The 26343-nt window shown below is 41.2% G+C and overlaps 1 protein-coding gene across 1 annotated transcript; it reads right to left on the minus strand.

The window, feature by feature from the left end:
* Nucleotides 1–1203: 1203 nt before the first annotated feature.
* On the minus strand, nt 1204–25776 carry LOC146713035 (sialoadhesin-like). The gene is made up of 11 exons (XM_085452451.1): nt 25551–25776; nt 25226–25471; nt 24956–25147; nt 24721–24807; nt 20057–20152; nt 6696–6735; nt 6310–6374; nt 5985–6230; nt 5728–5898; nt 3287–3398; nt 1204–1774 (listed from the first exon to the last, which is right to left on the minus strand). The coding sequence occupies exons 1-11, from the start codon at nt 25639–25641 to the stop codon at nt 1768–1770; spliced, it is 1353 nt and encodes a 450-aa protein (XP_085308577.1). The 5' UTR covers nt 25642–25776; the 3' UTR covers nt 1204–1767.
* Nucleotides 25777–26343: the final 567 nt, after the last annotated feature.

Consider the following 26343-nt stretch of genomic DNA (forward strand, 5'->3'; position numbering starts at 1 on the left):
GATGATCATGATGATGATGATGATGAAGATAGTGATGGTGAGATGGTCTGAGGCTCATGTCTCCTGCAGTCGATGGTTGGTCTGACGTTCAGGTTCAAGCTCAGGAGAACCCAGGATTAAGATGTCAGTGAATAGACTAGAAAAAGAGTAAAAGTACTCAGTTACAGTAACTGAGTAAAATTACAAAATTACATTTAAGAAAAATGAAATATTTTTCTCTTTATAAAATAAAAGAGAAAATGTGATTTCATTATGAAGGTTGGAGTTTTAGTCAAAGAGGAATAAACAATCTGTAAACAGAAATTAAATGTTTAGACAGTTTCTGATTTTTCATTTTCCTGTTTTTGATCCGGTGTCACTGAAGTCAAATCCATTCAGAGAAATGAGTGAAGTCCGTCAAAAGGAGCAGTGATCACTGGTCTAAATTAACTAAAAGATGGTTTTTAACCAAACTGCTTTAGAGTCATGGCCTGTGGTCACAGACATGTTACTTCCCCTTATAAGATTGGCAACCCTGTGAGGAAACACCTGCAGCTTCTTTTTTCTGTCCCCAGAAAAAGAAAAATTGAGCTCCTTTAGTTTCTGTTTAAACCACAAACGGCTCAACCACAAACAGTAACGGTCACTTTTTCAGCACAAAAACTTTAAAGGCAGTTATAGTATATAGTTGACTAAATGGATGAAAATGTTAAATGTCGTATTTCAGACTCTCAGCTGTGTTGATATAATGAGTGAATGATTTGATCTTTTCACTGCCTGCTGTGTTTCCTCGACTCCTGAGCAAAGATAAAGAGTCAGTTCAGACCTGCAGTTGGTCCTCGTGGTGTTTGAACTTGAATTCAGCCTGATTTGTTTTTCATGTCTTCTCCTCCATCATCAGTTATCAGGAGAGCAGACAGTCAAAGTACAAGAATTCAAACAAACACAGAGATTCTACTTACAGAGCAGACACAGCACAGATGTTTCCTTCATCGTCCTTCTCACTCATTTGAGCTTCTTTTCATTTCTGTCACTGACACCAAGTAAAGCCCGCCCTCTTCCTCTGAGCACCAGCTTTCTATTGGTTCAAGGACAGTGAGGTGTCAGTGTGTGTGTGTGTGTGTGTGTCCCTCAGTGAGAGAGGCAGATATGAGCTGAAACACAGGAATCAAACCAGGGACGCTGCTGTTATGGAGCTGAACTGGAACCATTCAGACACTGAGGCCCTCTGAACACATTTTAATTACAGCTGTGCAGAGACACATGAACAGACCTGAACCTGAAATAAAAACTCTGCAGCATCAAACACAAACATCATGAAGGTTTTCTGCGGCCACTGAATGATGCTTCTGCTGTGTTCAGTCTGTGGTTGTAGTTTAACGTTTATTCTTTGCTTTCTGCATTAAAGCTGTGTGTGTGTTAGCAACAATCACACTAGTCAGATTTTCCATGTGACAGTTTTTTGAAACCCACAGAAGCACATGAAGAAAACCAGTGAAAACAGATCACTGACGGGAAACAAGAGCCAACAATCATGAATGAACTACAACAATTCCAACCAGTTACCGAGGACATGGGACATAGTAACATAACAAAATTTTGCATTTGAGTCATTTTGGTCTAGAAAGTGAAAAAAACAACATAAAAAATATGAAATATATAAAGAAATCTTCAAACATGTCCTGTGGTCTGAGGTGCTGGGGGGACCAGTTAGAAACCAGCAGCTGGACGTCAGTGGTTGGACTGGTGGACTACTTCAGTGAAGAGTAGACGACGTCTGGCTCTGGTTTAAAGTCTGAACACAAACACACACAGTTCAAACAATCTGATTCACGATTGTGCTTCACGACGTTCACAAGCTCTGTCTCCACTTTTTTCCCTCTCTGTTTAAATCTAACATGATATAACAGAAACTGAATCTTTACATCTGAAGTAGATTCACTCTTCTCATTTCCTGCTTCATATTTTTCATTTAAACCCTCTACTGCACACATTTTGACGGTACATGCTGAAAATTATTCAACATCTCACTAATTTTGGGTAATTATATTGCCAAAAGAAAAATGTTATATTTCAGAAATCCCCTAAAGAAATAACAGAGAAATTATAACTCACACATCATTACACAACTGTGGTTAAGGAATAAAAACATAAAAAAACACTTAAAACGCGTTTACTTATATAACATGATACAGACTCAGGTTTGAATAGTACAGTATCATGTCATACTGATTCTCATGGTTTGAGACATTGTTTTTATTCTGTGTGAAACTTTCCCAAAAAGTTCCTCTGTGCTGTAAAACAGATGTCCACTCAGGAACCCTGCACCATGCCCTGTTTGATTCACTTCACTTTTATTTGCATTGCCCCAAATCACAAGAACAATTGCCTCAAGGTGGTATATATTGTAATGTAATGACCATTCAACAATGTAGAGAAAACCCTGACAATTAGATGACTCCCTATAAGCAAGCACTTGGCTGCAGTAGGAAGGGAAAACTCCCTTTTCACAGGAAGAAAGCTCCAGCAGAACCGGACTCAGGGAGGGACGGCCATCTTCAGGACCAGCTGGGTGATGGGGTTGGTGAATATGTTGTTGGCCAGAGTGATATATTATATTATAATGTCTCAATCTGATTTTGAATGAGAACTCTGGGTTTCTGCTTCTTCCACTTCTCTTTACATATACCCCACTACTGTTTCATTCTCTCTTCTTGCTTTCTTTTTTGGATTTGGATTTGGACTTTGTGTAATTCCAAGTTTAGGACCACATTTCCACTTGGCCCAAGCTTGGTTGCACAGCAACCCAATGTAAATTTCACAACTGTGTGAATTGCTGTGTTTTGACACTGTGTAAATAAAATTGAACTGAACTGAAATAATCCAGCAATATTCCGAAACCCTGTTTTCTAGATTTACTGGGCAGGTACTGCTTGAATTTGCTCTTGCCCCTAATTGGCAACATTTGCTCATCCACACGTCTCTGGCGTAGAAAGCTGTTTCAACATCACGAGGATGTTGAAACACACACACACCCACAGGCACTCCCGCTACACACACCCCCAATACATTTCCCATCAGGCTTCACCCTTAAAGGACCAAGCTTCCTACATGTTATTGAACTTTTCCAAACACTCAGGTTGGTTGGCATCATTTAAGTTCACATGTACTGGATAAGAGGCTTAAAGAAACTTTCTGTTGCCCTGGTGCAACGCTATGCTAATGAGAGCGTATTCTAGATGATCTAGTTTAATTTGGTTATATTAGCTTAGCTTAGCATGATTGCTGGAAACAGAGTGACAGCCACCTTGTTTCTGTTAAAAGGCAGCAAGACCTGGATGGCCTTGTTCTGATGGTTGTTTGTCCATTCCTGATGTCTTCAGCTCTTACTGCTGAGTAGACCACAGCTGTATCAGTCTCTGCAAAATGAAACAGAGTTGCTTTATCTTTCCATGTAGCCAGATAACACACACCAATTAGTTAAACTGCAGGAATGTCTTAAAGACATAAAGCCGTCCTTCAATGCACATATTAAACAAATATGTAGGACTGCTTTCTGAATGCATCTCTGAATGTTGAGAAACTGCAGTAGTCAGTATAACAGACATTTAACATAATCCCACTGGCCCCAGTCTTCATAATACTGGCCCCTAGCCTGGATAAACAGACACTTGCAAGAGAAGTTTGAAAGTTCCTTCCCTGAATACCACATACACAGTGAAATGCTGCAGGCGTTTAGTCCAGTAAAGTGCACACTTTCCATTGTTTGACTGGAGACACAACTACCAGTACATGTATGCATGTGGTGTACCAAAGCAAACATCTGGACTGAGACACAGATGTTTGCTTTTTATTTGGTTGATTTTGTTTCAAGTTTGTGCTGCACTCAGACCAAAATCCTGCTCTTTATCTTATATGAGATATATATAGATATATATATATATATATATATATATATATATATATATATATATATATATAGATATATATAGATATATATATATATATATATATATATATATATATATATATATATATATATATATATATATATCTTACATGAGCTCTACCAGAGCTGCTTTGTATTATCCACTGTTCAAAATGGTTCATCTTTATCTACAGCTGAAAGGCTGCTTAGTCTTGTGTGTGAGAGGAACATTTAAAGACAGAAAGGAAGTTGTTTAGCTGCTTCCTCTTTAGAGCAAATCTATAAGTGACTGTGTTGTTCATATCTCTTTAAAGGACAGGCTGGCTTTTATTTATATCTCAGTTTAATATCATCCACAGGTCTGATCTAAGCTTGAACCTGAGTCATGATGTCACTCAGTGACTGCAATGAGAATTAAAGACTCTTTTAAAAGTTAAATGAGAAGAGCAACTGCACATCTCGGTCTGTTTGATCTGAACGCTGTTTGTTCATAACTGGTATGAACTGCATCACTCTCTGAAGAATTAAACATTTTAATTACTGCAGCACAGCTGTGTCAAAACACAGTTTTTAAAACTGCATCTTGCAGAGAGTGAGTGTTGAATTTAAAAAATGCAGAAGCCATTCACACCTTTTTTCTTCTCTCAGCACCTCTGCTGTGAACCAATGAATGACCGACAGAACGGCCATGAGTTTGTGTGAACAGGAAGGTGGCATCCACGAAGCTTCTTTCAGTGCAGCCTGAGAAGCCTCACCACAAGCTCGAAAAACCCGGTGCAGTGAGAATTCTCACCAGGTTCAGACTAACTGCGGTTGTCAGCAGCATGTTGCTTCTGTGTTTTACATGCAGAGCTTTAGAAATGAAGCTTTAACTAAAGAACCATTTGAGAGGCTGAAAACACACATTTGATGATCTTTGGCCTCTTTATGTGTCTCATCTCAACCACTTGTTTGTGAACCACATCTGGGCCTCATATGTGCCGCTACTGCACTGCCAAATACTCTGTGATCCAGATGTGGCCCAAAAATCATGATATTAAAGGTTAATAATTTAAAACCTGTATGACAATTAGCCATCCAGCATCACAGATGCTAACAGAGTATACTCTGTTAGCATCTGTGATGCTGGATGTGTTCAGATTGTTTCCTATTGGAAACAATCTGAACACATCCAGACTGGTTCATAAGCGGTGGACCTACATCATTGTTCGCAACCACACGTGGTTCTAAGAAAATGTAGACAAGTCTCATTTGAATCAAACAACTGAGATATTTTATTCATGCTACAACACATCAGTGAGCTGCACTGTTGAACTAGCTGACACAGAACAGTGAACGCTGACTCACACACGTGTCAGTTGTCTTCTAACACACAAAAACTTTTCCTGGACTGTGGGAGAAGCTGGAGTACCCGGAGAGAACCCACTCAGTCACAGGGAGAACACGCTAAGAAACTCCACACAGACAGAAGCAGTCAGCTGCTGGAATCAAACCCATCTACTGCACCACAGTGCAACACAGATGTCAGAATGTATTTACAAATGTGCTCAATGTTAAATTATTAAATGTTCTTACTTCCCAAAGAGTATAAAAAGAATGCTTCTCAAATCTGTAAAATCCATAAATATCACCTCTGCTTTGTTTTACTGGCACGACTGATGCTCTGCAGCTTTACCTTCATCTGCTGACATTTTCAAATTTAATAGCAAAAATATTTTACTGTAAAATCATCTAAATGGTCCTTTAATCTAAGAAAACGTCTACATTTGGAGACATTGAAGTGTGCGTAAAATGTAAATTTACAAAAGTCTGAGTCTCACCTTCAACTTTCCTCTCAACATCTTGTCTCACCAGCAGAACCAGTAACACCAGTAGAACCACAAGAAAGACTGATCCAACAGACAATACAGAGAAAACAGGAGGAAAGAGTGATGGAGGAGAGAGTGAAGGAGGAGGTGTGGATGTAGGTGGAGGTGTGGTGGTGTGTTCCCCTAAAATAAAGCAAACACAGTCATGAAGTTGTCGTCACATTGTGAATGTTGAAAGCTGCAGAAACACAGACAGGTGAGTGTGTCACCTGTGACAGTGATCCAGCTGGATGGAGACTCTCCATGACCGCTGATGTCACACTTGTAGAGGCCTTCATCAGACCTGGAAACATGCTGGATGGTCATGTGACCTGTAGGCTGCTTCCTGATGAGGGAGCCATCTTTATAGAAAGCAGCTGGGAGGTTGGAGGGAGTGGTCTTTGTTTTACAGAGCAGAGTGACGTCATCTCCCTCCATCACAGGGAGGACAGGACTCTGCAGGATCACTGATCCACCTCAACACAGAGACAAACTACAGCATTTCATCCATTTACACACAGCTTCATCAACACTAACTCCACACACTCAGCTTACCAGTGACTGTCAGGTTAACCATGTTACTGATGGGACCCTCTCTGGACTCACACCAGTAAACTCCACTGTCATGAGGTATCATCAAAGTGATGTTACAGGAAGAACCAGTTGGTTTTCCCCACACATCTCCACACTGAGTCCTCTGTCGTTTGCTTGTGTTTCTCCTCAGAGTCCATCCAGCACAGCTGTCGTCCTCCTCACAGCTCAGAGTCACAGAGTCATCTTTAAAGAACTGAGAGCTGCTGGAACTCACAGTCAGACGAGCTGTGAGGGTTAAAATGAAAAACTGATGATCACGTCTTTGAGATCTTTACTGAAAGTTTTAATCCAAATGTGTAAAACCTGTCAGAGTTTCTCAGGTTTAAACTGTGACAGAAGAAGGTTACTGACCTTGGTTTGTTGTGCAGCTCAGCAGTGAGATCAGAACTAAAGAGAAACAACACTCAGGTTGATTCGACATAAACACACAAAGGTGATCACTCAGAACAACTTTGTATTATTTGATGTTTCCCTCTAAGACAGAAACATCAAACTCTCCATGTTGTGTCGCCTACAGCCCAGTTTGATCTTCCTGTCAGAGGAAACGTGGATCTAAACCAGGTCAGCAAAAAGCTGCTCGTACTAAACCAGAGACTCCAGGATTTCAATTTCTACTTCTCGATGATCAGAATTATTAAATAAAACTGATCACATCATTTCATGCTTCATGAGCTGCTTCTGGAGTTACTGTAGAACAAGGAAGTACTTCAAGTTACATTATAGTTACACTGAATACATACAAACTATAACTAAACTAAGGTCTGTCCTCTGCTCTGTTCACACAAACACCAACATTTTATTTCAGCTTTTCACTCATAAATTCATCAGTAACTCTGTTAAACTTCAGACCTGCAGTTGGTCCTCGTGGTGTTTTGAACTTGAATTCAGCCTGATTTGTTTTTCATGTCTTCTCCTCCATCATCAGTTATCAGGAGAGCAGACAGTCAAAGTACAAGAATTCAAACAAACACAGAGATTCTACTTACAGAGCAGACACAGCACAGATGTTTCCTTCATCGTCCTTCTCACTCATTTGAGCTTTTTTTCATTTCTGTCACTGACACCAAGTAAAGCCCGCCCTCTTCCTCTGAGTCTGTTTCTTCCTCTATTTGTACAGCGATAGTGGTGGATTCCTAACCTCTTAATGATTCATTCATGTGATACATCTATTTCAGAATATAAACTTGTTATTGCAAAACATTTTATATTAAGTTGCTTGTCTCTGTGATAATTGTAGCTGGGATATAATTAACAGAATCCTCCATCCTCCAACACCATCCTGTTGGTGGACAAAGTTTGAAGCTGGTAAGGCATCAGTTACGCCCCCTGTCTGTCTCTTGTGTTTACGACTAAAGTCATTTGTCTTAGAAACACTAGCATGTGTCAACACGTGTCAGCACTGAGATCAGCTCATCTACCTGCAGGTGACGCTGCTCACAGCTGCTACTCGTAGTCTTTCTCCACAGTATCACAGGAGGTCTGTTTCATCGCTGTGTCGGCTACATATCAGCAGTGTTGGGCAAGTTACTTTGAAAAAGTAATTAATTATAGTTACTAGTTACTTCTTCAAAAAAGTAACTGAGTTAATAACTGAGTTACAAATTCTAAAAGTAATTAATTACTTGAAAAGTAACTATTGCGTTACTTAAAAAAAACAAAAAACGTTTAAGCCTCTGGGGTCCAGGGTATAATTGCCCATTTTTAACTACTTTTGATTCTCCCTCTATATTTTACCCCTAAAAACTCTTTACTTTGCCTTGTTTGGTATCATTCTTTTCAGCACAACCTCACGTGTCTGAATCTACAGTTATGTTTTCATGTTGATATACTGTATTAACACAATTGATCTAAAATCAGACAAAAAACATAAAATCAGAGTAGAAAAAGTGATATTTTTTACTGTAACAACCACAAATATGTTTAATGATGATCTTTCATAACTTTAAATGCAAATATAAATTGTCAATTTTAAAATCCTGTGCACAAGTTTTGCAAACAAAGTTATTTGCATAAATTTACCTTTTACCCTTTTTTAAATAACCATTTCAAACTATTTACAGAACAATCAGCTGTTCTTCAATAAGATGCCACAAATTATTTGTGCCACTCCAAAAACATAATTTCTGTCCACTATAAAGGAGAACATCACAGCCTGATACCTGCAGGTCTGACAGCAGCAGGTGTATCACTGCTGTTTCTACCTGGAGACAGCAGTCGCCTCATTGTTCTGACACACAACACAAAACTATCCACACACTACACACTAACTACACAGACAACACATTAACTACACACTCAAAACATGCTAAACATCACAAATCTCTCACATCTCTAAACTCTCTCTCTCTCTCGCCCTCACTCCTAAAACTTCCCCTGTTTTTGTTTTTTGTTTTGCTCATAAGCAGAGAATGCTTGCTAGTCTGCAACCTTTAACACCCAAAGAGCCATTTGGACCCGGTTTCCACGCAAAAGAAAACACTGGGAGCCACAAATATTTGTGACATCTAAAATGAAGATAACACTGTATATATTGTTTTTTACTTTTTATGCTTTGTGTGAACAACTAAGGTGTGCTGCTTTTGAAATCCATGAAGTGCTACAGAGAAAATTACATTTTATTTATGTAATTAACACATTTTGAACTCTTAAAGAGATATAACAAAAGGAAAGATGCTGAACTAAAATGATCCAGCAAACAAAACTGTTGTGAGCCGCCACCCTTATATCGCCTTTGGGCTGTTGGAGCCTTGACCTGACTTTAAAAAAATAATTGGAACAAAAACACTATGCTGCTAAAAGATGAATAATATATTATTATATATAATAGATAATAATAATAATATATTATTATTCATAATAGAATTTTTAAATATATATTTTACCAGGGTTTAGTGTGTCTGGCGGAGCGCAGTCTGCAGCGCCGCTGTAGGTGAGGCGGACGCACCTGAGCGGCACCAGCAATCACGCCTCGCCGCCTTAACGTCTGTGCTCTCTCTGCTGTTGTGTTGGTGTGTGTCGGGCTGTGAGCTGAAAAGCTACAGCCGGCTGTATGCGTACAGCAACCGTGTGTGAAAAGTGGTCAATAAAGAGATGCTGAAAAGCGAGTTCATGTAAACATCGTCGGGTCTGCCGTTTACAATAAGACTTCTGCTCCTGAACCTCTGCGCACAGCGTCTGCAAATCGGGGCTGTACGAAGTCACTTTCATCTTCACGCAGAACTGTAAGCTGTGAGATGTGAGCGGTGTTTGTTTTTAACATAGTTCACGGTGGAGAACAGCTGCTGACATAATGTGGATCCGAAGATCCATAATTGGCTTCTGCAAGTGTGACGCTTATTTTGAGCGATGAAAAAATAATAGAAAAATAAAATATAATTTTATTTTTCTATTTCAATATCACCATAATCTTCCAATTTAGAACTACAAGTTAAAAAAAGAACTAACATAAATAAATTACACTTCAGCTAAATACTTCTAATTTATTTTCCCAAACCACGCAGAGCCGCAGGTTCTGTACTATAAGGACTAAAGAGCCGCAGGTTGCCGACAGTAAACGTGACGAAACTATTGAGGAAAAAACGCAGCGTATTGTTTATCATGGCTCTGGTTTTACGTGGCCTATCAACACAGTTTACAAACTGGTATCTATCACCTTGTTGCTTTGTCTTTAAGTGGTCATGTGATTGACTTACCATGACTACTTTATTCTTCCTCAGTCAAACAGCAGCACTCACGCGATTGTTTTGCCCCCCTGAGCTCCAGGTGTTAGATGCTAGTGCTAGACAGTGATCGTGATTACCGTCCGTGGGAGCTCGCAGCTGCTTAAAGCTGTAGCGCCCAGATTACTTACAGCTACAGTGGGGCAAAAAAGTATTTAGTCAGCCACCGATTGTGCAAGTTCCCCCACTTAAAATGATGACAGAGGTCAGTAATTTGCACCAGAGGTACACTTCAACTGTGAGAGACAGAATGTGAAAAAAAAAAATCCATGAATCCACATGGTAGGATTTGTAAAGAATTTATACGTAAATCAGGGTGGAAAATAAGTATTTGGTCAATAACAAAAATACAACTCAATACTTTGTAACATAACCTTTGTTGGCAATAACAGAGGTCAAACGTTTACTATAGGTCTTTACCAGGTTTGCACACACAGTAGCTGGTATTTTGGCCCATTCCTCCATGCAGATCTTCTCGAGAGCAGTGATGTTTTGGGGCTGTCGCTGAGCAACACGGACTTTCAACTCCCGCCACAGATTTTCTATGGGGTTGAGGTCTGGAGACTGGCTAGGCCACTCCAGGACTTTCAAATGCTTCTTACGGAGCCACTCCTTTGTTGCCCGGGCGGTGTGTTTTGGATCATTGTCATGTTGGAAGACCCAGCCTCGTTTCATCTTCAAAGTTCTCACTGATGGAAGGAGGTTTTGGCTCAAAATCTCACGATACATGGCCCCATTCATTCTGTCCTTAACACGGATCAGTCGTCCTGTCCCCTTGGCAGAAAAACAGCCCCATAGCATGATGTTTCCACCCCCATGCTTCACAGTAGGTATGGTGTTCTTGGGATGCAACTCAGTATTCTTCTTCCTCCAAACACGACGAGTTGAGTTTATACCAAAAAGTTCTACTTTGGTTTCATCTGACCACATGACATTCTCCCAATCCTCTGCTGTATCATCCATGTGCTCTCTGGCAAACTTCAGACGGGCCTGGACATGCACTGGCTTCAGCAGCGGAACACGTCTGGCATTGCGGGATTTGATTCCCTGCCGTTGTAGTGTGTTACTGATGGTGACCTTTGTTACTTTGGTCCCAGCTCTCTGCAGGTCATTCACCAGGTCCCCCCGTGTGGTTCTGGGATCTTTGCTCACCGTTCTCATCATCATTTTGACCCCACGGGATGAGATCTTGCGTGGAGCCCCAGATCGAGGGAGATTATCAGTGGTCTTGTATGTCTTCCATTTTCTGATGATTGCTCCCACAGTTGATTTTTTCACACCAAGCTGCTTGTCTATTGTAGATTCACTCTTCCCAGTCTGGTGCAGGTCTACAATACTTTTCCTGGTGTCCTTCGAAAGCTCTTTGGTCTTGGCCATGGCGGAGTTTGGAGTCTGACTGTTTGAGGCTGTGGACAGGTGTCTTTTATACAGATGATGAGTTCAAACAGGTGCCATTCATACAGGTAACGAGTGGGGGACAGAAAAGCTTCTTACAGAAGACATTACAGGTCTGTGAGAGCCAGAGATTTTCCTTGTTTGAGGTGACCAAATACTTATTTTCCACCCTGATTTACGAATAAATTCTTTACAAATCCTACCATGTGAATTCATGGATTTTTCTTTCACATTCTGTCTCTCACAGTTGAAGTGTACCTCTGGTGCAAATTACTGACCTCTGTCATCATTTTAAGTGGGGGAACTTGCACAATCGGTGGCTGACTAAATACTTTTTTGCCCCACTGTACTTGCCTGCAACTGATGCGGTAAGCTGAACACAGCTTCAACCGTCTGTTTGTTGAAAAATTGTAACGGGCCACATTTTCTTGTTAGTAACTGTAACTGTTGTGATATTTTGATACCATGGTAGCATTTGCTGAGTATTGTTTTTGATGATATTATACAAAGGACCCTGTTTCTGCAATGCCCTTTGTTTGAACCTCATCTCCTCTTGCTGTGACCCCATGGGCGACTTTCCTTGGCCTGCTGGTCTGGAAAATCCAACAGTTGATCTATATGTAAAGAAGGCATTTCTGCGTTGATCCTGCCGTGGAACAATGGGACAAGGTGCAAGCTCTCATGCTCACAGGACGTGGGGGTGCATTCCTGGAGTGCACACCAAGCTTGCAGCCTGCTAAAGATCACACACAATTGATTGTGTGCCTCTAGGTATATATGGTTAAACATTTCCTAATGCAAATAACTACATGCAGTATTCTACCATGTGCAAACTTATATCACTAAAGGATTCTAACTGTCTAGTGTTTAACGGACCTGTCAAAGGTATGTTGAGATTATAGAAGGCCCCTTTCAGAGCTAGGGGGAACTTCCTTATATGGTTGTAACTTGAAACTTGTTGACACACGAACCCTTCTGCCTATAAAAACTGCTGCACAAAAGAATAAACTTTGAGTTAGTTTGGGATGACAATTTAGAACAGTCTCCGCGTCTTTTTGTTCTTCCAAACTGCTCCCGGTACTCCGGCCGGTACCGTAATTAACCGTTGATCATGTGCTAGACAGTGATCGTGATGATGCGGTAAGCTGAACACAGCTTCAACCGTCTGTTTGTTGAAAAATAGTAACGGACCACATTTTCTTGTTAGTAACTGTAACTGCGTTGTAACGATAGGAATAGTAATTAGTTAGATTACTAGTTACTGAAAAAAGTAACGCCGTTATTCCCATCACTGCATATCAGTCATCTCCAGCTTCTCCTCCTGCACCATCTACAGATTTAACCCCTTCAGTGTATGTCGGGAATTCCCTTTCTCTACATTTCACAGCTCTGATGTTTCGGGTCTCGGTGTGTTTCATGTCTCGGTGTGTCACTCCTCAGACGGAGGTTGTTTCATAATCTTTCTGTGGTTTTATGAAACAATGAAGACAAACTGATTGTTTCACAGTTGTGGGTAGTTTCACACTGTGTTATCAGGCTGCTGAGGATGTTTGTCTGAGTGTTTGTGTTATCAATCATTGCTGCTGCAGTGTGGTGCTGATGCAGGCCTCACACCGTCACAGGAAGGAGGAAGTGAAACTGACACAGACGGTAAAACCTTCTTGTTACAGCGTTTCTCTCGTCTGCTGGGGATGAAGAAACATTACACAACAGTGAGAAGTTATTTTGGATCTGAACAGATGGAAAAGTGTCGCATTGGAGCGATTTCATAATCAATGTGACCTTTTGGCCCATGAGGTCAGCTCATCGTTGCCCCCTGTTGGTGATTGTGTGAACTGAGGTTTCACAGGTCACACAAAAGGCTGGAAGTTTAAATAAGAAGGAATAAACATCGTGAAAGAGAAATGAAATGTTTGCAAAGTGAATTTAAGTCAAATATGAACTTGTTTTTTAAAAAGAAAAAAACCCAGAAGGTCGACCTTGTTTTTTAAGCCAATAATATCACAGCAGTTGTTTGAAATTAGCTGTAGACTGTAGGCATTGAACGGGGAAAAAACCTGCAACTTAAGAAAACAGTCCATTGCAGTCCATTTGGCCTCTCAGGGCCACCGTAGCTGCAGGTTAATATTTATATTTTTAACTTTTTATATTCAGTGTTTTCAGAGACCCTCGCAGCACATAACGAGTTCAGATTTAGTGTTTATTATCTTTTATTTCTTCATCCTTTCTTGTTTGCCTTTGTTTCCACAGTAAAAAGTGTGCCACTAACTCGACGACCACCTCTTCTTATAAAGTTTTACAGGTTCCAGTTATCATCCAGGTAAGAATTACAGAGAGTCAAGTGCTGTGTCAGTGTGGTTTACTAATAAAGAGAACACGAATTACAAAGTAGAACAGAACTATAAATTAATAAAGCAAAACAAGGCAGCTCCGAATTGGTCTCAGGCACTAGAGGGCAGCACATAGTCAGAAACATCCTTACAGTCAGTGTCCACATTTTAGGTCCACATGGGCCCTCAAAAAGTATGTTTATTTACTAATTATGCTGCTTGCCCTGTTCAGACTACTTCCTGCCTGCATGTTGGATCCAGAGATTTAGACGTGTTGCTGCCATCAATTCAAAATAAGTTCATATTTTATTTGAAACAGAACAAAAATCTCAGATTAATAATTTGATATTTTCTATGTTCTACTGTAAGTAAAATTTAAGAGCCTTGCATATCATTGTATTCTGTAGTTTTCTCACTGAGAGAAAACTACACAACAGTGGGAAAACAAATTTTAGTTTTGAATAAATAACCTGCTTTGACACCTGTACTGACCTCTTAAATAAAGCCCCTGCATCATGCTCCACGGTGTTTATCTATTTCATTTTGCAGCTGTGACAAAGATGGACGAGGCAGGTAAACACTACTCAGATGTGATGCCATGTGTGAAATTTAAGAAAATGAAATTATAAAACCATCACAATTACAACACAGTGTTTAGTGCAGGTTGGAACTGTCCACCTGTGTCAACATACTAACAGAAAAACATCAAGTTAGCTAAACTACAGCCACATCTTAAAGACGTAAAAAGGTTATGATGGTTTGGACGTGTGCAGAGGAAGGAGAGTGGATATACTGGGCAAAGGGTGGTGAAGATGTATGGAACGCCAGGACTGCCATAATGAATTAATTAAATACACCATTAAATAATTAATTAAATGTGGCAATAATTAATTATTTACATGTGTCGTAAATATTTATGTAATTAATTATTTCTGATTTTAATTAATTATTGCCACATTTAAGTAATTATTTAATGGTGTATTTAATTAATTCATTATGGCAGTCCTGGCGTTCCATGAAGATGGAGCTGCAGGCAGGAGGAGAATAGAAATACAACAGAGGGTTGGTTAGAAGGAGGAGGAGGATGCTGGGATGGAGGCTGACGAGTCACTATGGAGACCAGTAAAGGGAACATCCAAAAGAAAAGGAATTCACAGAAAACTGAGGCTACTGTAAAAATCTCAGAAACATGATGCACAGCCAGATATTTCCTCTGGATGGCAGAGTAACGCTGGTTTCTTGTTCTGTTTTTCATTTATAAAGCAGCCGCTCTGCTGTAACACTCAGTGTAGCCAGTAGATGGCAGCAGATTTATACTGAGCTTCTCCTCCAGGAGGAGGAATGAATTAAAAAAAAAAAAAAAAAAAACCTTTTCAGTGGCGACCACGTGGTGACAGAAGCCGGGTTTTCTCCTCTTTTACTGGTAATTGTAACATTTTAATTAGGCTTTTTTGCTGTTTTTGTTTAGAACAAACAAATACAAAAAGGAGAAAAAATTAGTTTCTACTCATGAAAACATTTCAGCTGCTACCAGAAACTGACAACTTTTAAATCTGTTGTTTTTTTCATGTCAGCTGCTTTATGGTTTGTTTCTCGTAGACTAAGGAAGTATGACTTGTTTGAGTCGAATTAACAGAGAAATGAAAGTGAAACATGTAAAAATCTCTGAAATCTGTGGATGTCCTCTGCTCTGAGGTGCTGGGAGGACCAGTTAGAGACCAGCAGCTGGACATCAGTGGTTGGACTGGTGGACTACTTCAGTGAAGAGTAGACGACGTCTGGCTCTGGTTTAAAGTCTGAACACAAACACAGTTCAAACAACAGGAAACATGATTACAAGCTTTGCAGTTCAATAAAGACCTCCAGTCTCCACCTCTCTGCATCACACACAGTCCCAGTTCAGACTTTACTGGGAACCAGTTCAGATACAAATCACACTTTAGGTGCCTGTTTGGTTCACAGAACTGAGCCTGGAGCCCACAGAGCTGCAACAATTTGTTAAGCAAGTGCATTAAGTCACATTTTAAAAGATGAATGATTTGCTGCTTCCAGCTTCGCTCTCATATTTAAGCAAAGTTTCCGTCTTATTATTGGAGAATTTTATTTTTTTGTGAAAATGACGCCACATATTATGACTTTGTATCGACGGCTTCCCATCAGGATGCACAAAGAGGGTGAGAGTATGACCTCAGACCTCTACAGCTGTGCTGAGCACCCTGCTCCATACTTTCTTCCCATCCCAGCAACACATTCATCAGATTTGCAGTTGACTCACGGTGGTCGGTGTCATTTCTGGGGACAATGAGTCTACCCAGCGACTGTCTCAGTGGTTTAAAGACAACAACTTGGTCCCCAAAATGTCCAGGACACGAGACAGGACCATGGACTTCACTGTGATTAAGCACGTAATTATCAGCAGGAACTGTGTGGAAAAGGTCACAGACGTCCAGTTTCTGGGATTTTACAACAACAAGAGCCTGAACGTGTGGTTAAGAAGGCAAAGCAGAGATTTAACTTCTGTAGGGTCCTCATGAAGAATATTATCCCCCGAGACTCTTTATTTTTTCTTTTGTTCTTTCTTTTCAGATTGCTTAGAACTCTGGCTTCTAGCAGGTGCTAAAACAGAATAATAATAATAATAATAATAATAAACAGTACCAGGGACCTCCACCAAATGAAAACCCCAAGTCGAGGTGACCTGAGTAGGTCCAAGTGGATAAGGGCTCTTGGTGTCCTTCTACCCTTTTTATTCCCGTGCTAGGCATGTGGACATTACATGTGCTTCATGGGGCTGTGCAATTTGGATAACTTGTGAGTTTATAGGTGTTTTTCTTTGTAAACTTCTTCAGTAGTTGTCATGACTGTTGTGATGGATCATTGCACAGTTGAGTGGTGGAGTACTTTAATGACTGATGGGGGTTTCACAGTTTTTTTTCTCCTCTTAACACCTGTGCTGTCAACCAATGACTGATCGGATAGAACTATGAAGTGTTTCTGAGAAAAACAAAGGTGCCATCAACCGAGCTGCAAACTTTGCTCAAGACTTTACCGCAGAGATTGTTTGACAAGCTGAAAACACGTAAGTCAGACTTTACTGGAAACCATCTCAGCAACAAGTTACAGCACTTCCACGCTCCACAAAGTTTAGCTGTGTGACATCGATGAAATAAACAAAACTCAAACCTTTAACCCACAGAGCTCATCAGCTTAAGTCTCTCTTCTCTCCACCTCAACAGGCTGAGCTGTGAGACTTCGTGGCTCAAGAGTTGGGAGTTCGTCTTGTAATCAGAAGGTTGCTGGTTCGAGCCCCGGCTTGGACAGTCTCGGTCGTTGTGTCCTTGGGCAAGACACTTCACCCGTTGCCTACTGGTGGTGGTCAGAGGCCAGTCTCTGGCAGCCTCGCCTCTGTCAGTGCGCCCCAGGGCAGCTGTGGCTACAATGTAGCTTGGCATCACCAGTGTGTGAATGGGTGGATGACTGGATGTGTAAAGCGTTATACAAATACAGGCCATTTACTTAAAAAACAGGAACCACCAGCAGACTCTAAAACCTGTCTGTGCAGCTTTGGACACAGTTTACAATATTTTAATCTGCCTTGGTGCAGCACCTCAGTTCATCCTCACTGTGAAAGAAGCAGCTTTAGTTACGCACAAACTTCTTATTAGAGTTTATCTCCAAACATTGTTTTCAGAGCTCAGTTACTATGAACACGGAGGTAGGAGCTCCACCAGGTCATGAGATCACATGGAGTCATCTTCCTCCTGATCCCAAGGTTTTATCCCCTGACGTGTCCAGGACAGCTCCAGGGGAACATTAGCACTCTAATGTTTAGCTCTAAAAAAATACCTGACTGCAGAAGTGAAGAAGAGCAGCTTTACCTCTCGTGTCTGATCGCTTTTTCTTCTCTTTGATGATTTTTCCATAAGTGACGTCTTCAGTTCTCCCTGCAGCTGCATCTGTCTCTGCACAGTAAAACACACACAGTCACACTGTCACTGCAGACAGAACAGCTGACACATTACAGCTCTGACAAAACATGTTACAGATAATAGTCAGACACACACTGTGTGTGTTTCTGTGACTGCCACACACCTGGTATCTTTGGATCAATAACTTGCTGTCAACACCCACAGTGGGTCAGAGTGGGCCGACACAGCCCTGCAGCTCAACACTGGATCCCCACAGAGCTGTGTGCTGAGCCCCTGCTCTATAATCTGATGAACCCTGATGACACCACAGTGTCCAGGACAAACGACCTGATCACTGACCACGAGGAGAGGGTCAGGACTGCAAGTTTACTTCAAGCAGAAATGACCCAGGGTCTAAACACGGATTGGGTAAAGACATCACAGCAGAGACTTTCCTGAGGGTCCTCAGGAAGATCCCCATACCATGGCTGTTAGTGTATTGCTTGTGTGTGGTTTTGCTGTTGCACAGAAAAAGGAGCTCCACAGGGTTACTGGATGGCTTCTCCCAACTCTGGAGGACCTACATAGTTCCTGCTGCCTAAAAAAGGCTAATATCATCATCATGGCTTCTTTGGACTGTGCTCATGTTTGAACTGTTACCATCAGGCAGACAAAACCGAACGATTAAAACAAGGACAAACAGACTGGAAAACAGTTTTTATTGCAGAGCTGTGTCACCAGTCAGTGCTGACATGAATGAGCTCTGTGCACTAAGGAGCTGTGCAGTTTGGGAGAACGTAGAAAGGTTGCTTTAGTCTTTGTTCATTAGTTTTTATCCATTATGTAGTTTACAGTTTTTAAATAGTTTCCATGATGCTGAGGCTGCACTTGTGTGCGAGGCGGGTGGGGGAGTATTTGGGGTTTCACTGTTTTTTTCTCCTCTCTGCACCTCTGCTGTGAACCACAAACACCTTCTTGCACTTTTATTAACTGAAGCAGTTTGTGCTGCAGCTGGTATCAGACTAATGCTGGGCTCCAGACACTTCACAGCCAAAGAGACAAAAATAAAGGAGTTATTTTGGTTCTTAGAGCCGTTCAGGTATCAGTAGCAAACAGCACAATACTGACTTATTTGTCCTCATAAAACACTTTAATGAATAGAGCCTGGTCACTGCTCTGTGTTTGGATTATTTAGCGAGTCACAAACACACAGCAGTGACAGGACAGATTTAAAGTTTACACTTTTACTGCTGTTTTCAGTACTGCCATCTTGGATTACTAACTCAGGGGAAGTTGGTGCTCCAACTTTCAGTGTGGGAAACTTAAGTTGAGCTTCATGTTCCACAGAAAATCTGATTGGGAATTATTCACAGTTCAGAATCCTTCAATCCAACATTGGGCCTTGGTGCAGCAAGAGTCCATCCTCGTGTGAAAGAAGCAGCTTTAGTAATGTGGAAACTTCTCATCATTAAATATTTTGTGTTCAGACAAAGAAGAAGATGTTTAATCACTGCAGCGCTTACTGTGTGTAAACAGTATTTGTAATGAAGCATCGCACACACAGTAAGTGGGGATTTTTTATAAACTGCTCGTCACAGTTTCTCCTCTCAGCACCTTCGCTGTGAGCCAATCAGTGAAAGGATAGATTTGTGAGGTGTCTGTGTTAAAAGCAAAGCCGCCATCTTCTCTCAGTGCAGACGGACACACTAAACACAAGCACGAAAGGTGACATGTTCTCATCAGTGTTGTCAGACTCGTACCATAACACCTTTAAAATAAACCAGGGTTCACACAGTGCTGTTCATATACAAAACGCATGAACAGAAAATGAAGTCAATCAGGTTTAAAATAGAGAATTAGAAAAAAATTACAGTCAACCTCTTAAAAAAGTGTGAAAGTTTTAAACTCAGAAAGAGACGAGGCCTAACGTGGAAGGGCAGATCATTGCACAACTCTGGCGCAGCTACAGTCACACAGTCTCCTCTAAATCTATGCTTAGTTTTTGTCAACTTCAAGAGCTGCTTATAGGTGGCTCCAAACGAGCAGGCAGATATACATGGCTGCAGTTTCAGACTGAGAGCAGCCAACAACAGGAAGATTCTGTTGTGGTTTGCAAAAACTAAAATACAATGTTGTAAAATTGAATTAAAGGACAGTGTGGCTGAAAACACTCTTTGGTCTGTTTGGCCTTATTTATAGGACTCATGTTGACAACTAAGTCATCCTTTTAACAACCTGTGTGTGAGCTGCAGCTGAAGTTGTGCGACTGCAGAAGCACACTCAAACACAGAAGGATAAAAACCACGTGAACATCATCAGGACGTTTTTATGCAGAAGTGAAGAAGAGCAGCTTTACCTCTCGTCTGTGATCGTTTGTTCTTGTCTGTGATGATTTTTCCATAAGTGACGTCTTCAGTTCTCACTGCTGAGTAAACTGCAGCTGGATCAGTGTCTGCACAGTAAAACACACACAGAGGACGTCACTGCAGACAGAACAGCTGAGAACAGACATGAAACTGCTGCCACTCACAAATCTTTATATGAAACACTCAGAGTGTTTTCAGTTACTGCTCAGGTTATTCTACAAGTTTAAAATAGTTCAACATGAATTAAAATGTGAGGTAAAGAGACCTGATAAAGGACGAACTGAATGCCAGACATGTCAGCTGATCAGAATAACAGGACGCCAGACAAACTGTTAAATTATTGACTTTATAAAAGATAAATTCAGAATTTAGATAGTGAGCCAGAAGGAATTTATTATGCTGGTGTCATAAATATGAAAGTAAATCTTAAAAGGAAAACTGTGAACAATACTGCAGGAAATTAGTTTACAATAATAGAAAATTTACAATAATAATTAAGTCTTTCATATTTAGTAAATATGATAACAGTGTCTGACCTGTGTGAGTTTACAGAAATACTCTTACAAATAACTCACGTGTTTCTTCCTCTATTTAACATTCACACCTCTGTGTTGAAACACCTGCAGATGAAGCTCTTATCGTTTCTTTCTCAGAAACAGTCGCAGACTCGTTAGTGTTAACCACAGACGACAAACACACCGTTCAGCAAACACAGAACTTAACATGGTGTGAAAATCTACAGACAGACTGATATTCATTTGCTGTACATGAGGTGATTGTTGTTATAACTGACCTGTTTAAATGTTATTGAGGCTTAAAGTTTGCATAATTAGGGGCGTGGCCCAAGGGTGTAGATTTGGTTTTGGCATTGGTGAGGATGGATGATTCAACCAATGAAACCTTCCCTGTTTCTTTTTTCCCCCCTTTTGTCTTTGCTTCTTGATAAAAAAAAAAGAGAAGTAAATATACTTGCCTACATATGCTATTCTACCTGCTTTTAAACCATTTAAAATTACAATTTTATATGTGAATTATATAATGTTAAAATACTATTAAACACATGACTAAGTATTTTAGGCTTTAGTTTACTTCAACATATAGATCAGGTACACCTACCATAGAACCAAGGCCGCCAGAGCTCATCTTTATATTTTTACATGCTGTAGTGCCATTTTTGGGAGCATTTCAAGTTGCTATACATCAATTCAACTGTTATAGCCCAAATTTTAATAATATGTCTGCATTAAGTCCATAGTAACGACATAAATTGCAAAAAAGTGCAATAAACTACAAAGAAATTGAAAATCATTTTTGGTTTTTTTTAACATATATTTCTACTTGGAGAAATTTAACCCTGGAGAAACCATGGGGTCAAATTTGACCCCATGGTTTCTCCAGGGTTAAGAGGTTTATCCCTCAAAACTTTAAATACAAAAAAGTTGCAAAACATAGTTTACAACAACAGGAAATTTATTTTGAGTGTCTTCATAGTTTTATTTTTGAGATACACCAATTTTTATATACTGCAGGAAAAACGAAAAACAATCTTATGATGCAAATTTGCAAAGAAAGCAGCAGGTTCATCAAAATAAAATATTTCCAGCAGTGCAATTTGAGTTCTAAGCATCCCAGAAACTATTCAGAAAAGCATAAAGTCAAACATGACTTATAAAAACACCAGTGTAGGCTTTTAAGGCCTACAAGTAAAAAGTACATTTTCCGCAAAAATGACGTTACTCATGACTACCTCATGATATTTTGTCTCAAAAATTAACCCTATGAATATGTCAGTACCATTGGGGTGAAATTATTGTGTCACCAACATATAATTTTAACAGCCTCTGTAAACTACAGTGGTTTGCAAAAGTATTCGGCCCCCTTGAACTTTTCCACATTTTGTCACATTACAGCCATAGTTTCTGAAGTCTGGAGAGGCCTCAGAACCATCTCAGGCCACAAACATCAGAACTCTCTGCCTGGGAGGGATCTGAGGTGGGCAAATGAACTGAATCATTTCTTCAACAGATTTGATTCAGCCATGAGGCTCCAACATCGGCTGCAGACTCACCCACCCCCACTGCTGCTGTTCCACCTCAGACACTTCACACCTCCTCTATTCACCCTGCTCACTCCCCCCCACCCCCAACAACAGCATCCAATACACACTCAACACAAGGCTCCAGCCTGTCTCTCTCAACCACCCAGGTTAGGAGGGAACTGAGGAGGATTAATGGCAAGAAGGCAGCGGGCCCAGATGGCATCAGCTCGAGGGTCGTCAGGTCCTGCGCGGACCAACTGTGTGGGGTGATGGAGCACCTCTTCAACCTGAACCTGAGGTTGGGAAGAGTCCCACAGCTCTGGAAAACCTCCTGTGTTGTACCAGTGCCAAAGACTTCACGCCCCAAGAACCTCAACAGCTACAGGTCGGTGGCTCTGACATCCCACCTGATGAAGACCCTGGAGCGGTTGGTCCTGGCTCAGCTTCGGCGCCTAACAAGCTCATCACTGGACCCACTTCAGTTTGCCTACCAGCCTGGCATTGGAGCGGATGATGCCGTCATTCACCTCCTACATCATTCCCTCGCAAACCTGGAGACCGCTGGAAGCACTGTGAGAATCATGTTCTTTGATTTCTCCAGTGCCTTCAACACTATTCTTCCCTCGGTTCTAAAGGACAAGCTGGTGAACTCTGGAGTGGACCATCACCTCACTACCTGGATCCTGGACTACCTCACCGACCGACCACAGTATGTGAGGACTCAGGGCTGTGTGTCGGACAGGGTCGTCTGCAGTACGGGGGCCCCACAGGGAACGGTTCTGGCTCCGTTCCTCTTCACCATCTACACTGCAGACTTCTCCCACAATTCCACCCAGTGCTTCCTGCAGAAGTTCTCTGATGACTCTGCAATAGTCGGCCTCATCACTGATGGGGACGACAAGGAGTACAGAGGACTGACTCAAGACTTTGTGGACTGGTGCCAGCTGAACTACCTCCAGATCAACGCCAACAAAACCAAGGAGCTGGTGGTAGACTTCCACAGGCACAAGCATTCTCCACTGCAACCACTGAACACCTAAGGTATGGACATTGAGGCTGTGGACAGCTACAGGTACCTTGGTGTTCATCTGAACAACAAACTGGACTGGACTCATAACTCAGACGCCCTCTACAGGAAAGGGCAGAGCAGGCTGTACCTGCAGCTCAGGTCGTTTGGAGTGGAGGGCCCACTGCTGAAGACCTTCTATGACTCTGTGGTGGCTTCTGCTATCTTTTATGGTGTGGTCTGCTGGGGCGGCAGCATCTCTGCCGGGGACAGGAAGAGACTGAACAGGCTGATCCGAAGGGCCAGCTCTGTCCTAGGATGCCCTCTGGACCCAGTGGAGGTGGTGAGTGACCGGAGAATGGCGGCTAAGCTGTCATCACTGTTGGACAACATCTCCCACCCCATGCAGCAGACTGTGACAGCACTGAGCAGCTCCTTCAGTGGGAGACTGCGGCACCCACGGTGTGGGACGGAGAGATTTCGCAGCTCTTTCCTCCCCACTGCTGTCAGACTCCACAACAAAGACTTTTGCAGCTGATCAAACCCTCACATGTGCAATAAGACTGCTATATGTGCAATTCTTGTACAATTCTTCTTCTGACAAAGTTGTACTTTTGTATTTTCTTACTCAGTTGTATATAGTATTTCTATTTTATTCTATTGTATATAGTATTTTATTTTATTTTATTGCATTCCAGTGTTTTCTAATTTCTGCTACATAACTTTGCACTTTTGCTGTAACAAAACAAATTTCCCACCTGTGGGACTAATAAAGGTCATCTTATCTTATCTTATCTTATCTTCTTTGAAAAATACTTTCTTATATCCAGGTTCTTCCTTTTTGCTGCCATCCTCCTCTCCTCCTTGCAGGTCTTCTCAGTGCAGGTTTGTCACTGCTAAAACTAAACAGAGCTCCCTGAGAGGCACAGCCAATCACATTGGCCATATTTGTCACATGATGTAGTACTCCAGTAGAGAACGTAATTTAACTCTTTCTGCACCGCTGGGTGATTGAGACATTGACAGATCGTTTTTTTTCTTTCTATGGGTTTTGTTTTTCTTTACTTGAAGAGATCAAATTACCATCCATGCCAAATCCAAGCCCTTGGTGTGGCCTATTTGTCTGTTGGAGTCCCTGAACTGCACCTCTGCTGAGTGGAATTCTAGGATCTTATTTTGATGTTACTGAGCTCTAATTAGCAGCTATCAGTCCCTTTCTGTTTGTCTCATTCAGTCTATGGAGAAGCTTGATAACCAAGCTAGCTAACATTAGCTGATAGCTGATAAATAGAGTCTCTCCTGGCTATAAAAGCTAACATGATGCTGTTAAAAATGTTAACTTTTAGTTTCTGAAACCAGTATATGAAGTCATGGTGCTCTTTTCCATCTTTGATATACAGTCTTGTAAGTTCACTGACCAACATGTTTACTACAATTACATGTTACAGAAACTGTCACTCAAACAGCATCAATATTGGTTCTTAGTGTTGTAGTTTTCCACTCAGCATTTCTCTGAACTCTTCCAAAATATCAAAATTTCAAGTGATACCGTTTTATAAACACAGTTTTCTCCACACTGGAAAACCACATCACCCACCAAACGTTATTACCTCTGCTGTGTTTCACAGGCTGCTGTCTGCGATGTGATATTTTGACATCACTGTATGTGACATCATCTCGTGCAGCTTTGCCTTGATCTGCTGAAATTTAACAGTAATACCATTGTATGAAAAACTAAAAGTTACTTGCACAGAAACACAATATAAACACTAACACGTAATCGTAATAAATGTTTAGATTATTCAACAAATCAAATTCCTCGCATGAAAGATCAGAAAGTCTCACCTTCAGGTTTTCTGTGATTACATTGTCTCACCAGTAGAACCAGTAACACCAGTAGCACCAAAACGCACACTGATCCAACAGAGATTAACACATGAAGAAGAACAGAAGAACCAGGGCGAGTAGCTGATGTAGGGATAGAGGTGGATGTAGATACAGGTGTGGGAGTAGATGGAGATGTGGTTGTAGGTTTCCCTGAAATAAACAACATGTAATCATTAGTTTATTGTGAATGTTGAAAGCTGCAGAAACACAGACAGGTGAGTGTGTCACCTGTGACAGTGATCCAGCTGGATGGAGACTCTCCATGACCGCTGATGTCACACTTGTAGAGGCCTTCATCAGACCTGGAAACATGCAGGATGGTCATGTGACCTGTAGGCTGCTTCCTGATGAGGGAGCCATCTTTATAGAAAGCAGCTGGGAGGTTGGAGGGAGTGGTCTTTGTTTTACAGAGCAGAGTGACGTCATCTCCCTCCATCACAGGGAGGACAGGACTCTGCAGGATCACTGATCCACCTCAACACAGAGACAAACTACAGCATTTCATCCATTTACACACAGCTTCATCAACACTAACTCCACACACTCAGCTTACCAGTGACTGTCAGGTTAACCATGTTACTGATGGGACCCTCTCTGGACTCACACCAGTAAACTCCACTGTCATGAGGCACCATCATAGTCATGTTACAGGAAGAACCAGCTGGTTCTCCCCACCCATCTCCACACTGAGTCCTCTGTCGTTTGCTTGTGTTTCTCCTCAGAGTCCATCCATCAGAGCTGTCGTCCTCCTCACAGTTCAGAGACACAAAGTCTCCTTCAAAGAACTGAGAGCTGCTGGGACTCACAGTCAGACGAGCTGTGAGGGTTACAATGAAAAACTGATGATCACGTCTTTGAGATCTTTACTGAAAGTTTTAATCCAAATGTGTAAAACTTGTCAGAGTTGATCAGGTTTAAACTGTGACAGAAGAAGGTTACTGACCTTGGTTTGTTGTGCAGCTCAGCAGTGAGATCAGAACTAAAGAGAAACAACACTCAGGTTGATTTGACATAAACACACAAAGGTGATCACTCAGAACAACTTTGTATTATTTGATGTTTCCCTCTAAGACAGAAACATCAAACTCTCCATGTTGTGTCGCCTACAGCCCAGTTTGATCTTCCTGTCAGAGGAAACGTGGATCTAAACCAGGTCAGCAAAAAGCTGCTCGTACTAAACCAGAGACTCCAGGATTTCACTTTTCAACTTCTCGATGATCAGAATTATTAAATAAAACTGATCACATCATTTCATGCTTCATGAGCTGCTTCTGGAGTTACTGTAGAACAAGGAAGTCCTTCAAGTTACATTATAGTTACACTGAATACATACAAACAACTAGTAC

Source organism: Copadichromis virginalis, linkage group LG3 (assembly GCF_057382275.1).
Source record: "Copadichromis virginalis isolate Kocher_CV1m ecotype Utaka linkage group LG3, C_Virginalis_male_GT1.1, whole genome shotgun sequence".
Classification (NCBI taxonomy): Eukaryota; Metazoa; Chordata; class Actinopteri; order Cichliformes; family Cichlidae; genus Copadichromis; species Copadichromis virginalis.